Genomic DNA, 15,859 nt, shown 5'->3' with positions numbered 1-15,859 from the left:
ATTCATTTTTCATTTCATCATTATTAATAGCAAGCTCTAATGTGTACAGATGAGTAGCAACGCCATTTTAGATGTAACATGAAATAAATGTTTTCTTAGATAAATTCGGAATATGCCATTCAAAGAAGATGAAAGGAGCAGCGGCGGCAGCTTTCATCTCGCTCCACTGTTCTTACCTGCGAGGCTGCGATAATGGGCAGACTTCAGACAACATCTTTAAACCCCAAACATGTCTGCGTGACTTAAATTAGAGGCCCAGTCACCCAGTCTTTTGTAGAATCCTTTTCTCTCAATTTAGTCTTGACCAGTTACCCAGCTCTTCAGTCTGTTCTTGAAGCACTCCACCGAAAAGGGATGCAGTGTTTAACAGCAACAGAAGGAGCCAATCTCTCCTTATTGTGCTTGTGGTACTATAATGCATTTTTAATACTTCATTTAGGACTGATGAGAAATGTAGCTTCCGGTGCAGCACCTTGACCATTGCTTTTTGTGGGATGTGAAACATACCGGCTTTGCCTGGTGCATCTCTCAGAGATCTCTCCGGCCACGTTCAGATTCATACTCAACCAGAGACTGGTTGAATAAAATCACATTAATCCTTGGGCTCCAGGTCTCTGTGAAGTGCGCATTTTGTTTGTGGACCAAGTGAAGACATTGAACTTTGTGCAAAGTGCTGACAACCACCTCATCGGTGGCCTCTTACGGCGTTTAGAGTCACTGTCAGGTGTCATTTGGTTGTAAGAGTACTGTGTTTCTCAAAGACTGCATTGCAGCAAGTCCTTATAACGCAGGCTAATATTACTGTGAGTGTAGCGTCCGGACGGGAGTCCGACACGGACGCGCGTTGCTATTACGTCCAAACACAGACGAAATATATAATGACTTCACGTGCAGTGTGAGGTTAGACGTGTACGGTGAGTATTGTAAGACACTCGGTGGGAGTGAAACAAGAAACACGAGACCAGGAAACACACACGGTGTTGGAACTACGGTGAACAGTGAAACGCTAATCTGTGAGTCTGACCGCAACCCTGAGACGTGACGAAATACCGGACAGGAACGATGGACCAGGACTGAAGAACAAGAGGCAGGAACTGACGGGACGGGCACTCGGGACTGGAACATGCACACCTAGGAAACAAACTGAGGGAACAAGAGACTACCAATCGCCAACGAAGCACAAGAGAACTGCTGATTAAGAATCCGCGACTAGTTCTGCTCCGCTGGCTCCTTTTATACCTCCATGTCCTACGAGACTGTGAGGTGATAGGTAAGCGTTAGCTAGCGGCACTGAGTGGCGCCGCCTCTGACCAGGAGGGGCAGTGACCCCGTGGGATGTGACAGTACCCCCCCCTCCAGGGGCGGCTCCAGCCGCAGAACGCCGGCGGGTAGGCGGTCGCCCCCGCCGTCGCGGAGCAGGCCGATCTGGATGACACTCATGGAAGTCCTCAATAAGAGCTGGGTCCAAGATGTCCCGTGCTGGTACCCAAGACTGCTCCTCCAGCCCATAGCCCTCCCAGTCGACCAGATAGTACAGCGTACCCCGTCTCCGTTTGGAGTCCAGGAGGGCCCTGACGGAGTAGGCAGGAGAACCATCCACATCCAACGGTGGAGGTGGAGAGACTGCTGGGCTCTGCAGGGCGGAAACACAATGGGGCTTGAGGCGCGAAACATGAAACGTGGGACAGATACGATAATGCGAGGGCAACTGAAGACGGTAAGAAACCGGGTTGATCCTCTTCAGGATCTTGAAGGGGCCGATGAAACGGGGGGCAAGCTTCCTCGAGGGCAAATGCAGTTTGAGATCCTGGGTGGACAACCATACTCTCTGCCCTGGCTGGTACAATACAGTCCTACGCCTTTTGTCGGCCTTCTCCTTTTGGTTGGATACCACCTCCTGGAGACGGACATGTGCGGATTCCCACACCGACTCACTCCTCTTGTACCAGTCGTCCACAGCTGGCAACCCACTGGTCTCCATCGTCCACGGGAACAGCGGAGGCTGGTAACCGAGCACACACTGGAAAGGAGTTAAGTTTGTGGACGAATGGACCAGGGAGTTCTGGGCGTACTCTGCCCAGGGGAGGTATCTGCTCCAATCCGCTTGATTCTGAGCACAGTAACTCCGCAGGTAACGTCCAACCTCCTGGTTGAGGCGTTCCACTTGCCCATTAGACTGTGGATGATAACCAGAGGAGAGGCTGACTGAGACTCCTAAGCGGGCAAAGAAGGCCTTCCAGACCCTTGAGGTGAACTGGGGTCCCCTGTCCGAGACGACATCCTCTGGCAGGCCATACAGCCGGAAGACATGTTGGAACAGCAGTTCCGCGGTCTCCAGGGCTGTAGGTAGACCTTTCAGAGGAATCAGTCGACAGGCCTTGGAAAAGCGATCTATGACGACCAATATGGTGGTGTTTCCATCAGAACACGGAAGATCAGTAAGGAAGTCCACCGCTATATGGGACCATGGACGGTTGGGAATCGGGAGTGGCTCTAAAAGCCCTGCTGGCAGCTGCCGTGGGACCTTGGCCTGGGCACATGTGGTGCAGGCAAGGACGAAGTCTCGTACGTCCTGTCTCATGGATGGCCACCAGAAGCGTTCAGCGAGAAGCTTCAAGGTTCGGTTGACCCCTGGGTGTCCTGTACTTGGACCATCATGGGCCCAGTGTAGGAGCTCGGACCGAACAGTGGACGGGACGTATTCTTTGTCTTGGGGCTGCTCGTTGGGACCGGGTTCTTGACGTTGGGCTGCTTGGATATCGTCCAATAAAGCCCAACGGATAGGAGCCACAAACTGCGTCGGGGACAAGATGGTGTCTGGTGGGGAGAGCTGAGGCGATACCTCGAACAAACGGGACAGGGCATCGGCCTTGCCGTTCTTGGAGCCAGGACGATAGGTCACCGTGAAACGGAACCTGGTGAAGAACATGGCCCACCGCGCCTGTCTGGAATTGAGCCTCTTTGCCTTCTGCAGATACTCCAGGTTCCGGTGATCAGTTAACACTAAGAATGGGTGCGTAGCCCCCTCTAACCAATGTCTCCACTCTTCTAAGGCCATCTTTATGGCTAAGAGCTCCCTGTTTCCTACATCATAATTCTGTTCAGTAGGCGACATCTTGTGTGAGAAATACGCACATGGATAGAGCTTCAGGGGACTTCCCTGGTGCTGTGAGAGCACTGCCCCTACCCCGGCCTCAGAAGCATCAACTTCCACAATAAAGGGCAGTTTGGGATCAGGGTGCTTCAGGATTGGGGCAGAAGTAAAACGCTTCTTTAGGTCTTCAAAGGCCTGACTCGCCTCAGGAGTCCAGGTCAGGCGCCTAGGGGCTCCTTTTAACAGAGCAGTCAACGGGGCTGCAACGGAACTGAAGTTCCTTATGAAGCGCCTATAGAAATTCGCAAAACCTAGGAACCGTTGCAGGTCCTTTACTGTCTTTGGCTGGGGCCATGACAGAACTGCCGAGACCTTCTGTGGATCCATCGTGACCCCGTTGGGTGTTAGGATGTACCCCAGGAAATCCACAGAGTGCACATGGAACTGGCACTTCTCCCCTTTCACGTACAGCTTATGTGCTGCCAGCTTTTGCAACACCTCCCTGACATGTCCAATATGCTCCTCACGGGACCGAGAAAAGATCAGGATATCATCCAGATACACTAATACTGAGCGATTAATTAGCTCTCTGAGTACTTCATTAACAAAAGCCTGGAATACGGAAGGTGCATTCGCCAGGCCAAAAGGCATGACCAGGTACTCATAATGGCCGAGGGCGGTGCTAAAAGCGGTCTTCCACTCATCCCCTTCCCTAACGCGAATCAGGTTATATGCGCTCCTAAGGTCCAGTTTCGTAAAGATGGTAGCACCGGAAACCTGTTCGAGGGCCGACGTGATAAGAGGCAAGGGGTGCGGGTACTTCACAGTAATGGCATTTAGCCCCCGATAATCAATACAGGGGCGCAAACCCCCGTCCTTTTTCTCAACAAAGAAAAAGCCAGCGGAAGCTGGAGAGGTAGACGGCCGGATGAATCCGGCTTCTAGTGCCTCCGTTATATAAGCCTCCATTGCCTGATGTTCAGGTTGAGAAAGAGGGTATACCCGCCCCCTAGGGGGTGTAGTGCCCGAAAAAAGATCTATAGCACAATCCCAAGGTCTATGAGGAGGCAGTTCTGCAGCCTTGTGTTTGCTAAACACCGCCACTAGATCTGCATACTCCCTTGGAAGCTGCAGGGGCAGATCTGCATTAGGGCTCTCTATGGATGTGGAGTTACAAGACGTCTCCAGGTGTTTGGGACACTGCTGTCCCCAAGACAGCAGTTTCCCCTCACTCCAAGAGATAATAGGGTCATGGGTGCATAACCATGGGTATCCCAAAATAATGGGGTTATCAGGGGACTTAATCAGATAGAACCATATCTGTTCCTTATGGAGTGGCCCTACCTGCATAGTAACGGGCTCTGTGCGCTGCTCTACACGCCCCGACCCGATTGGAGCGCCATCAATAGCTTTAACAGCCAGGGGTTTTGGGCATCGGGCACAGGGCAAGCCCCAGGACGCGGCCATATCATGATCCATGAAATTCCCTGCAGCGCCACTGTCTACCATAGCTTTCGTCTGCTGCTGCTGGAAACCCCAGGATACTGTAACTGGTAATGTCAACAGGGAGGTATGGAGAGATACATCACTCACCAGTAAGTCGGTCCGTTGGGATCCACGGGGTGGCCGCACTGGGCAGGAAACCTGAACGTGATCCGCAGCTCCACAGTAAAAGCACAAGCGTTGCAGAAAACGGCGCCTCCTTTCCTCCTCTGTCACACGCCCGTTACTGAGTCGTATTATTCCCTGTCTGACGCACTGTTCTTCGAGCCCTGCACAGCTGACAAGGTTGCGTGCTTGAGCCGGCTCACTGTCCACAGGGCTGTAGGGCACCTGCTGCCCTGGCGGCGTCGGGGTCCGGCTGGAACCGGAGTTGCTCCGGTAATCCGGCGAGAACTCCTGAGAGAGTGGTCTTGACAATCGGGGGCTGGATGTCTTCTCCACTGGAGACCAGGAACGCACCTGAAAACTCTTGGTGCTGGGGAAGAACTGTCTCTCTGTCTTTCTGTCTGGGCTAGGGGGTGACTCAGGAGAGTAGGGCCCTGGGAACAGAGAGGCTGGACTGGAGATTGAGTATTCTGTGTAATTCTGGTTCTCACCTCTGCTACCTTGCAAAGCCTCCTGGAAGGGAACGGACAGCTGCTCAGTAGCGCTGATCCCATTGGTCTGCACAGGGCTCGTGGGCTCCGCGCGAGGACCCGAGGAAGCATAAAGACGATCAAAAAGACATGTCCGCCAATCATCATGCGTTTGCGAACTGGTCGGATCGGCGCCCCGCCCACCGTGACTGAGGAGTCGTGTCAACCGCTCCAACTGATCTGTGAGGCGGCTAGCGGCGTTTGTGCAAACCAGGAGTTGTTCTTGGTTCGCCTCTGTCAGATCCGCCAGCTCACGCCATTCCGCTGAAGTCATACTAGCAGGCGGATTCTTCTGTAGCGTCCGGACGGGAGTCCGACACGGACGCGCGTTGCTATTACGTCCAAACACAGACGAAATATATAATGACTTCACGTGCAGTGTGAGGTTAGACGTGTACGGTGAGTATTGTAAGACACTCGGTGGGAGTGAAACAAGAAACACGAGACCAGGAAACACACACGGTGTTGGAACTACGGTGAACAGTGAAACGCTAATCTGTGAGTCTGACCGCAACCCTGAGACGTGACGAAATACCGGACAGGAACGATGGACCAGGACTGAAGAACAAGAGGCAGGAACTGACGGGACGGGCACTCGGGACTGGAACATGCACACCTAGGAAACAAACTGAGGGAACAAGAGACTACCAATCGCCAACGAAGCACAAGAGAACTGCTGATTAAGAATCCGCGACTAGTTCTGCTCCGCTGGCTCCTTTATACCTCCATGTCCTACGAGACTGTGAGGTGATAGGTAAGCGTTAGCTAGCGGCACTGAGTGGCGCCGCCTCTGACCAGGAGGGGCAGTGACCCCGTGGGATGTGACAGTGAGATGTGACCCTTCATACCAGTCCTTCTTCCCTGATCTGACCTCGCCTACCTTCTTCTGTCTCCTGTAGGTACCTCTTTGCCCTGCAAATCAAGCATGATCTGGCCTGCGGGCGCCTGACCTGCAATGACAGCAGCGCCGCCCTGCTGGTGTCCCACATCATCCAATGTAAGTGCGCCTATATTTTGTAAGTCCATGGTTTGCACACTTCACTTTTAATCCCCGAAGGATAAAATGTAATATTGCAAAAATGGTGTAGCTGTGTACTTTGTACGACTGACGTATTGTGTAAGAGCGATTCCTTTCATTTTATTGATATTTATTTTCTTAGGAGACATAAAGAAGTTGATGTTGTTTGTATTACCTACATAGAGGGGATTTCCTGATGCACTTAATTTTAAGTACCTTGCTTGAGTGTAGGAAATATGTCATCAATGCATTTAAATCTTTAGCCGTATGGTCACAATTCGAAATCATTATTGTCTCTACCACCTGCTGCCCACAGAAATACTGAATCATTTAGTTGCTATGGGAACCACCTAGTGTTCTGTCTCCTGGAATCTAGATACTTACTTTACAACCACTGCAGAGATTCCCTCCAAATGGCTCTTGATCAACATATGGAAAATACAGATGTGGACCTCCAGCTGAGAACTATAAATAGCAGTGAGCTTCAACTTGTATGTTAGTTATGTTTTACTGGCATGTTGATTTTGTCCATTGGAATTACTAGAATCCTCATTAGAGATGTTTAGCAATTTAGTGCCTCTTCTTGTCTGTTTTCCCTCACCAATGTTCTCTTTCCCAATGTCTGCTCAGCTGAGATAGGGGACTATGATGAAGCTCAAACCAGACAGCACCTCCTGAACAACAAGTATGTTCCTGACCAGGAGGCTTTGATGGACAAGATTGCGGAATTCCATCGCAAGCACATGTGAGCTGAGTATTTAAGTCTATCTCCCTCTGTTTGTGTGGAGTGTTAGGTATCATATGCATGTTTCCACAAACACAATACCTTTTAATTAACTTGCAAGTGCAAAATGTTTTGTTATTCATTTTCTTTGGGTTTCAAATTTAGTGGGATGGGGTTTATGTTTTACTTATAATAATGTATTACATTATAGTCGGTTCTCTGTGGAAATGTTGCTCTCACTCTGTGCCACTCTCTGTGCGTCAGGATGTGTTGCTAAATTTCCATTAAACATTTGCCAGATTGTCAGGTGTAGTTCTCAGCATGCTTCATGTTTTTTTTCCAAATGAATACTTGATACAAGGAAAGAAAGATGTATTCCCTGAGGACTTGATGTTTCCATAGTGATGTGCCACGTGCAGACAACACAAAACTAATTGCACAGCTGACAGCCTGGAAATATAGGGTTTTTCCTGTGGTGAAGACCCAGGAACTTCTGCCCAAGACCTGTTTATGGGCTGAGGGGTAAGGCTTTGTAGTATGGTACTAAACCCAGATGGGAGATCCTTTCCCCTTAGGTTCTGTCACAGGTGATGCCACTATTACCTGTAGCACCACAGGACTCACCATCCTCAAATATAAAATGTGTGAATGTTGCATTGTTGATGCCAAGTGTCAGACTGCCCTTTGCTTTCCCATAATTCTGTTTATTGCCATCCACTTTCACTAAAGTGGTTCTGCTTTGAATGCATGCCAGTAGATTAACTACCGTTTGGTTGACCTTACTGGAGGACAGTGTGATATTGGAAGGCAATGAACTTGCAAGCACCATAAATTTGGATGTCCTGTTTTTTTTTTTTTTGCGATGAAATGCCCTCTCTGGAGTGCTCACCTTTTCTCTTTCTCCTCACCTTAAATCACTGACCTCATTTGTCTTTTGTCCTTGAGGGACACTGTACTTAAAATTAAAATGTCTCTTTATCTTATGCAGGAAACAGAATGTGGTACTCTATTTGTGTCTTGATTTAAAGACATTTTAAATTTTGTTTTATGTATATTCATTTTTCTAAACACATACATATTTAAATATAGCAAAAGGTTATTGAATATCTAGAACTGGAGGTATGGGTACAATGCTCATGAGAGAAGTACAAGGAAGGTGAAAATATATGCTACTAAACTATCGTATTTCCATCCCAGAGCACTGAAGCCTTCCTCTTCCTGAATGCCCTGAATATGCGTTTTAATATGATGCATGGTGTTTTTCACCAGAGGGCAGACGCCAGCAGAGTCAGACTACCAGCTGCTGGAGATCGCACGTAGACTGGAGATGTATGGCATCCGTCTGCACCCAGCCAAGGACAGGGAGGGCACCAAGCTCAGTTTGGCTGTGGCTCACACGGGCATCCTCGTCTTCCAGGTGACTACCGGGGGGATGCTGGACCATGTACTCGGGGTCCTCACAAAAAGGTCAAAGAGTCTTTCAGTGCTTTTTATAGTTCAGACTGCGGGTAGGCAGTCCATATCTGGCAGAAAGTCAGATGTCAAATGGGTAAATTTCTCTATTGAACCGTTGTCTGCAAATAGTTTTCTCAGCTAAAGTTTACTGCTGTGAAATGTTTTCATTTAATAAGTGAGCTCACTGCACAAAAAAAATTCTTGAAGTGTTATTTGTGGTTGTTCAAAGTAATATCCATCATTTCCAAAGCACAACAAAGATAAGAGCACAAGGAAGTATTCCTGCATAAAGGCAGCCCAGTACACACAGTGTTTCACATTAAGGTTGTAGGGAATGTTACACAGGGATTTTAAAAGGTAATATAAATCCCCCTCCCTGAAATGGTGTGTCACAAACTGAAAGTCTTTTCTTTTTCTGTGATCTGAAGGGACACACAAAGATCAATGCCTTCAACTGGTCCAAAGTGCGCAAGTTGAGCTTCAAGAGGAAACGCTTCCTCATCAAACTGAGACCAGACCTGAACGTAAGTCTCGTTACCATGGAGACCATTGCTTCAAGGGAGCGCAATATGTTGCGACACCATTGATGGAATGGATGCCTCTTGCATCAGAAACAGTCCTATAATTTAATTGTAGTCTGTGATTTGCTGTAAGCAAAAAATCACATTTCTGCAATTAATAATACTTTCCTTGGGGGGCAACAGCTAGAAAACATTTCATGGCTTCAGGTGTCTATCCTTAACATGGGTATTTTAAAAACTCCATGGTCGCTGTAATAGTTTATTCTTCTTCTATTTGGTTCTATCAGTCAGATTCACATTTTAACTAATACTATATCGCAGACACTAAGGGGGTGCGGTGGCGCAGTGGGTTGGACCACAGTCCTGCTCTCCAGTGGGTCTGGGGTTCGAGTCCCGCTTGGGGTGCCTTGCGACGGACTGGCGTCCCGTCCTGGGTGTGTCCCCTCCCCCTCCGGCCTTACGCCCTGTGTTGCCGGGTTGGCTCCGGTTCCCCGTGACCCCGTATGGGACAAGCGGTTCTGAAAATGTGTGTGTGTGTGTATATCGCAGACAATGTTATCTGTTTGGCTCCAGGCATGTCAGAAAAAGTGCAAATGTATGTGTAAATGTAATTCTTCATTTGTGTTAAACATTCCAGCCCTGTTACATATGGTAAACTTATTTAATTTGTTTATTGTAGTGCTTATAACATTTTTCAAATAGCCGTTTTTGCGGTTACTTAAATATTCAGCTAAATATTAATGTAATACACTTTTGTTGATGTAATGCACTGTTTGCATTGTTCTCTGAGATGTACGTTGCTTTGGGGAAAAGCGTCTGCTAAATGATAAAATCTATTTACATTTACATTTACATTTTCGTGAGTGTTAAACCACAGCCATGTGATGATGCTCCTGCAGCAGAGCGCATGCCAGGATGTCCTTGAGTTCCTGATGAGTAGCCGTGACTGCTGCAAGGTCTTCTGGAAGATATGTGTGGAGTACCATGCGTTCTTCCGGCTCTTCGAGGAGCCCAAGCCCAAACCCAAGCCCGTGCTCTTCAGCAGAGGTTCCTCCTTCAGATTCAGGTACTGTCTGCTGCCAGACAGCAGATCTACAGGGCATGGTGTAAAATCTACCTGGGATGTATGGGATTTTATGGCCTGGTACCACTCAATAATCACTGTACCCCTCCATCATTCCCCCTGTTCATCCAGCGGTCGAACACAGAAGCAGGTGATTGATTATGTCAAGGACTCTGAATTTAAAAAGATCCCATTTGAAAGGTGAGATTTACCCCTGCCTTCCTCTGTCATCAGCTGTTCATGTGCTATGGCCCTTTGTTTTATGTTTTGTAATGTTATTATCGAGAACGCTGTAATGAACATAGTTGTCATTTGTCACCATGTCGAAATTGTGTATGTGTCACGTGGATCAGTATGAACTAAGAACCAGGATTGTTCTGATATGCTAGGACTTGAAGATGAATTCTTCTTCTTGAACTTCTTTTTCTTCTTCTTTGTCTTCTACTTCTTTTTCTTCTTCTTTTTCTACTTCTTCTTCTTCTTCGTGTTCTTATTATTATAATTATTATTAATTGATGTATTTGTGGGGGGCGCGGTGGTGCAGTGGGTTGGCCCGGGTCCTGCTCTCCGGTGGGTCTGGGGTTCGAGTCCCGCTTTGGGGTGCCTTGCAGCGGACTGGCGTCCCGTCCTGGGTGTGTCCCCTCCCCCTCCGGCTTTACGCCCTGCGTTGCCGGGTAGGCTCCGGTTCCCCGCGACCCCGTATGGGACAAGCAGTTCCGAAAATGTGTGTGTGATGTATTTGTCCCATAATTTAAAAGGATTTTATATTTTCGAATGAGTACTATAGCAGGGCCACTTTTGGAAGCTTTAAGGTTCACAACTGGTGCAGATGGTTTCTCTTTGTGATTCTTCTTTTCTCCTGCCTTCTAGGAAGCACAGTAAGGTCCAGTCCATCAGTAACCTTCCCCCACTGCTTTCCCTGCGGTCTGAAGTGCTGACAGAGGTCAGGGTCACACTCACTGTGGCATCTTGCTTGTAATTTAGTGCTACAGTTAAAATGTGCAGTTTATAAGCGTTAAGGAAGATCCAGAAGCATACAGCTGTAGAGTTTTAATTTATTTGTCACCGGCTCTCATCTTTTTATTGAGGTTGTATATTTCAGTGTAATCATAATGCACTTATTCATATATGGCCTCCCCTCGCTTTCTCTTTCTTCTCGCCTGTATAGCAGAGTGGAGACTGCACCTCTGAGGACCAGGTTGACTCCCAGGACAAGCACAGCTGGAACGACTCGACTTCTGCAGCTGTGGACCATGCTGCATCCCAGCAGAAGCGCGGCAGTCCAGCCCAGCTGAAAAGCCACGAGAATGGGGAGGTTCCAGAAGAGGAGGACGAAGAGGGTGGGCGGGGCCAAACTCCCCCCTCCAGGCGGCCAGAGGAGCCTCTGAGTGCAGGTCCAGCATCCCACACTGCTGAGAGCAGCAGCTCCTACATCTCCTTTTTTGATGGTATTGATATGGATGGTGAATATGAAGTATTCAAGAGAAGAGTTTCTAAGCTTCCCTCCCGCATACATCCACACTATGAGAATAAGAGGGGAACCAGGGCCAACATGGTTAACGGGGCAAGTAATCATGAGCAGGAGCGCACCGTAGGGAGGTGTAGGTACCAGGAGTCTCCTCCCCTCTCCACCCTTCTGCTTCGCCTTAGCCAGGAGTTTGCCGATGATGATCTGCTGGACCCATCGTTTTACAGAGGCCGTCAGAACGGTGCCTCGCTCTCCAGTAGTTTAGTGGATGAGATTTTCCGGGCCTCAAATCAGCGAAGCCCCCTTCCAATTCACCACGCAGCAAAGAGCAAGAGCCCCAGATCCAGTCCTGTTCCGGGGGTTTCGTATCGAAATGGGCTGCTGAACCATAGTGAGCACAATGGCCATGTCCTGCAGGCCAGCTGCTGGGGCGATGATGGGGGCCACAGCTTTACTAAGAAGCAGAGGCAGCAGAGCAACGGCCTCAGCTGTAGCAGCCGCTCACCCCGTCTGAGCCGCTCAGCACACATTCAGAGGCTGGAGGGGGCGTCTGATCACACTGAGGCTGACCCCTTTAACCTTAGGAAGCTTCCCACCCCAACGGCCAATGGGCTCTCCATTCCCGGCCACCGCAGGGCCAGCCCTGTACAGTTGCTGTATGGCCAGTCCAGCAGCAAACAGGAGGATGACTACACCAGCACATCCAGCGAGTCTGAGTCAGAGGCTTTCAGACATCACATTCATCCTGCGGTGTATGGCAGCTCCCCCTCTGCCCTTAGAAACAAGTCCTTCTTCGGCAGTCTGCAGCTGGATCATGAACGCGGGGACAGCTGCTTTTTTAGCAATGAGGACAGGAGACTCTTCCAGTGTTAGGGTGGAAGGTCTCCAGCGCCTCTGAGCTGAAGAAACATGTACTGAATGCAGTTAGAGAGAATGCGGACTATTGCCTCAGGCTCCGTGTGGATCGGCCTGACATGACACATCCAGAGGAAAAAATCTATACCTCGAGAACTTCTGCATATACACTTTTATAGAAAATCATCTTCTGCTGTGGGTTTGAAACTGCCTGAGAAGAAAAGAGGTCTGAGAGATACATTGTTTGTACCAGGAAATGAAATTAAAATACCCACTTGCAAGGTTATACAAGGTTGGTTGTTCTTACAGTATGTAAGTGGTATCGGTCCCATTGTGAGCCTACAAAAAAGGGAAGCATTGAGAAGCGGTCTTATCCATGTGCCAAATCCTTTGAACAAACAGCACAGCAGTGGCTGCATCTGAATGTGAGTGGAAATCTCAGTTTTGCAGACTCATGTGAGCCAATTTGACTATACCTGGGTTGAGTTTTTCAACATCTGCGGTTCTGTTTTAACATGATCCAAACTGTCCTCTTGCAATGGTGCTGAGTTGAATCCAAGTGCTTAGAGCAGAATCAAAGTGCTGAGCTAGATCCTGCCGTGCATTCAAGATCCAAAAAACAGGTTATGACTGCTCGCTTTACTTCAGGGCAGGAGTGCGTATCTCTTTCAGCTGGGCAGACACTTTGGTTTTTAGCACAGCTTTCCCACTAAAATACTCTGCTCTATGGTAATACGTGGAGGTAGTACATCATTAGCAGGGTGTTTCAGGAAAGTTTTGCAGCTCCAGATAGTCCTTTTCATCATGGTGTTGCATATCAGACATGTTTTGTAGATTTTGTGGTTAGGTCTTGGTAAGTTTGTCAAGGTCTCGTATCCAGGTTTGTTATGCAATGAGGTTATTTTTGTTTGTTTCTAAAATTTTCCATGAGGTAGTTTTCAATAGCTGGAAATCCTGGCTTTATATTAACCTTTTCATTTTGTCCGTTGGCCCTCTGAGGAGTGGTTCATAAAGGCCACCGGAGACTAGACAAATGTTCCGGAGTATTTATTTTTTATTACTGGGAGTTCTATAGAAAAGTTTAAAATGGTTGATTAGGTCATGTAGCATGTCAACTAATAAATATTAGTATGATGTTTTCGCTCAACTTTTGTTTGCATTTTTTCTTTTTTCCAATTCATATTGTAATTAGCTCTTGTTTCTTGCTGTCCTTTTACCTCCTGCAGATCCTTTCATTTTGAGTAAAACATATATTACGCATGTGGCTGGTGCATTTCAACACGACCCGTTGCCCATTTTCCAGTGTTGTGGATGCATACTCGACCAACCCATGTGCACATGAGGGGCAACTCCCACTTCCCTGTAGTGCAGTATCCTGTTGACATGTAGTAGGACAGAGCAAATCACATGGGAGAGAGCAGGAGGATGTTTTTGCATCCACGTGTACTTGATAGAAACCAAAAGGTTGCAATGCCATAGCTGCTCAACATCCTGCAGCTTCTCATCATCTGGCCACTTCTTATTTCTCTTTATTAGTAGTTGTAGTCTGGAGAGTAAAATTATCCAAAATGATGTGAGAACATTACTAAATACAAGGGTACAGGGTTAGTACAAAAACAATGTAACAAAAATTTTATTATGTAGATTTTTTTGCATTTTCCATTCTGTTTTGTTAGATTAATCATACTTTTTGGCATTAGTTTGTACTATATGTCAGTTTTAGAAAAATACTCCACATTGATGAAAATAGCAAATTTTAGCGCCAGGTTCCAAGCACCGAATTTTCCAGTACTTGTTAGGATCAGATGCTTTTTAGAATGTTTTGGTAGTTTCTAGAACATTCTAGTGCCTTCTAGAATCTTCCAATGGCAGTAAAGTACCAAATTAAAACTGACATACCAGAAGAGCTAGTCCTGTTTTTGTAATCAGCAAACTTTAAATAATCATAATCAACGCAAAAATCGACAACTGTGAGCTTTGAAAAATTTTGTTGCGCTGTGTAATCAATAGACAGGTCTAGCAATAACAAAGCGCAAGCTGACTAGTGCTGTTAAACAACAGCAGAAAAATCAACCCTGGCTGGAAATCCTGGCTTTATATTAACTGTTCTCCAAAACCAAGGACACTGGTACCGTATCGTTTCATTGGTAAATTATTTATGCGGACAAGTATACTCAGCTCTTAGTTGTGCACGAATATGGGAGTTGTGTACTTAACCAGCAGCTCCTGTACCCTCACTTTCTCCCACTGCTCGGCAGCGTCTTGTCGTTATGAAGTCCATGTCGCTGCACCTCAGACAGACCACCTTTAAATTTGAGACAAATATCATTCACTGGATTTTTGCTGCTTCGGAATGCGTGCTTTTCCATGAGCCTGATGCCATTTTGTGCGACATCTCGGCTCTTTGCGTACAGCTTTAGTGAGCCGCTTTCACTCGCGCCTGGGGATTATATTCTAGTTGGAGAGCAGGTACCGGGTCCCTTGTTTTCTAATCGTTGTCCTCATTCTCAAATGTTTTCAGTCATCACCCATCCTTCTGGGTGTCGGCAGCATGTTAAACCCATTTTTTAGATGCACTAATACTAATATTTTAGATAGAATAGCGAGTGACTGGGGGGGTGCGGTGGCACAGTGGGTTGGACCGGGTCCTGCTCTCCGGTGGGTCTGGGGTTCGAGTCCCACTTGGCGTGCCTTGTTATGGACTGGCATCCTGGGTGTGTCCCCTCCCCCTCCAGCCTTACACCCTGTGTTGCCAGGTTAGGCTCCGGCCCCCCCCGACCCTATATGGCACAAGCGGCTCAGAAAGTGTGTGTGTGTGGTTAGTGACTGATGAAAACATTGCTAGTGTGGTGTAAAGTGCTGGGTTTTGTAGTTTATGTATTGTTTAATGTGTTTGTGTACTGCAGCATGACGCTCCAGCTGTTATTACACTTGTACTGCTTAAGGTGCTACTTCTCATGTCTAACAGCTTGCAGTAGAACGCACAGAATTAAATGTTCTTCAAGACAGTTGCGGGTGTGTGTGTGTGTGTGTGTGTGTGTGAGAGAGAGAGAGAGAGAGAGAGGGGGAGAAAACAGTCTCTTCAGTAAGTGCACTGTCAAAAAGGCAGCCAAGGTGCTTTGTCTGCACTGTGGAAGTTTGCTTGCCGTAAGGTCTTGTGTTTACCATGAGGCTTGCCCCTCATGAAAGCCCCACACACACACACACACACACGCACACACTGTCTATAACCGCTTGTCCCGAGTGGGGTCGCGGCATACCGCCTAACCCGGCGGGGATACACCCAGGGCAAGGCACCAGTCCGTCGCAGGGCACCCCAAGCGGGATTCAAACCCCCAGACCCACCAGAGAGCAGGCCCCAGCCAAACCCCCTGTGCCACCGCACCCCCCTTCATGAAAGCTAGAAACCTAGATATCTTCCCTTACATGCTTTTTTCGTTTTCCCTCCCCTAGATTGACCCTTCTTCCCATGTGGGAGTTACATTTTAATTTTTGTTATTTATTTTTCCAGTTTTTTTTGTGT

The 15,859-nt window shown here is 47.8% G+C and overlaps 1 protein-coding gene across 4 annotated transcripts in view; it reads left to right on the top strand.

Annotated features, from left to right (window-relative positions):
* The window catches only part of LOC108920698 (FERM, ARHGEF and pleckstrin domain-containing protein 1-like), a 78,453-nt gene that overhangs the window by 47,766 nt on the left and 14,828 nt on the right, over positions 1 to 15,859 (top strand). For all 4 annotated transcript variants that reach the window (XM_029256798.1, XM_029256797.1, XM_029256800.1 and 1 more), the window contains exons 6-13: positions 6,132 to 6,229; positions 6,881 to 6,995; positions 8,244 to 8,391; positions 8,858 to 8,953; positions 9,850 to 10,016; positions 10,146 to 10,214; positions 10,884 to 10,956; positions 11,182 to 11,407. In XM_029256798.1, coding sequence (XP_029112631.1) covers positions 6,132 to 6,229; positions 6,881 to 6,995; positions 8,244 to 8,391; positions 8,858 to 8,953; positions 9,850 to 10,016; positions 10,146 to 10,214; positions 10,884 to 10,956; positions 11,182 to 11,407 — 992 coding nt within the window. The remainder of the gene's footprint in view (positions 1 to 6,131; positions 6,230 to 6,880; positions 6,996 to 8,243; positions 8,392 to 8,857; positions 8,954 to 9,849; positions 10,017 to 10,145; positions 10,215 to 10,883; positions 10,957 to 11,181; positions 11,408 to 15,859) is intronic.

Source organism: Scleropages formosus, chromosome 12, assembly GCF_900964775.1.
Source record: "Scleropages formosus chromosome 12, fSclFor1.1, whole genome shotgun sequence".
NCBI lineage: Eukaryota > Metazoa > Chordata > Actinopteri > Osteoglossiformes > Osteoglossidae > Scleropages > Scleropages formosus.
This window is presented reverse-complemented; position numbering and strand designations above follow the sequence as displayed.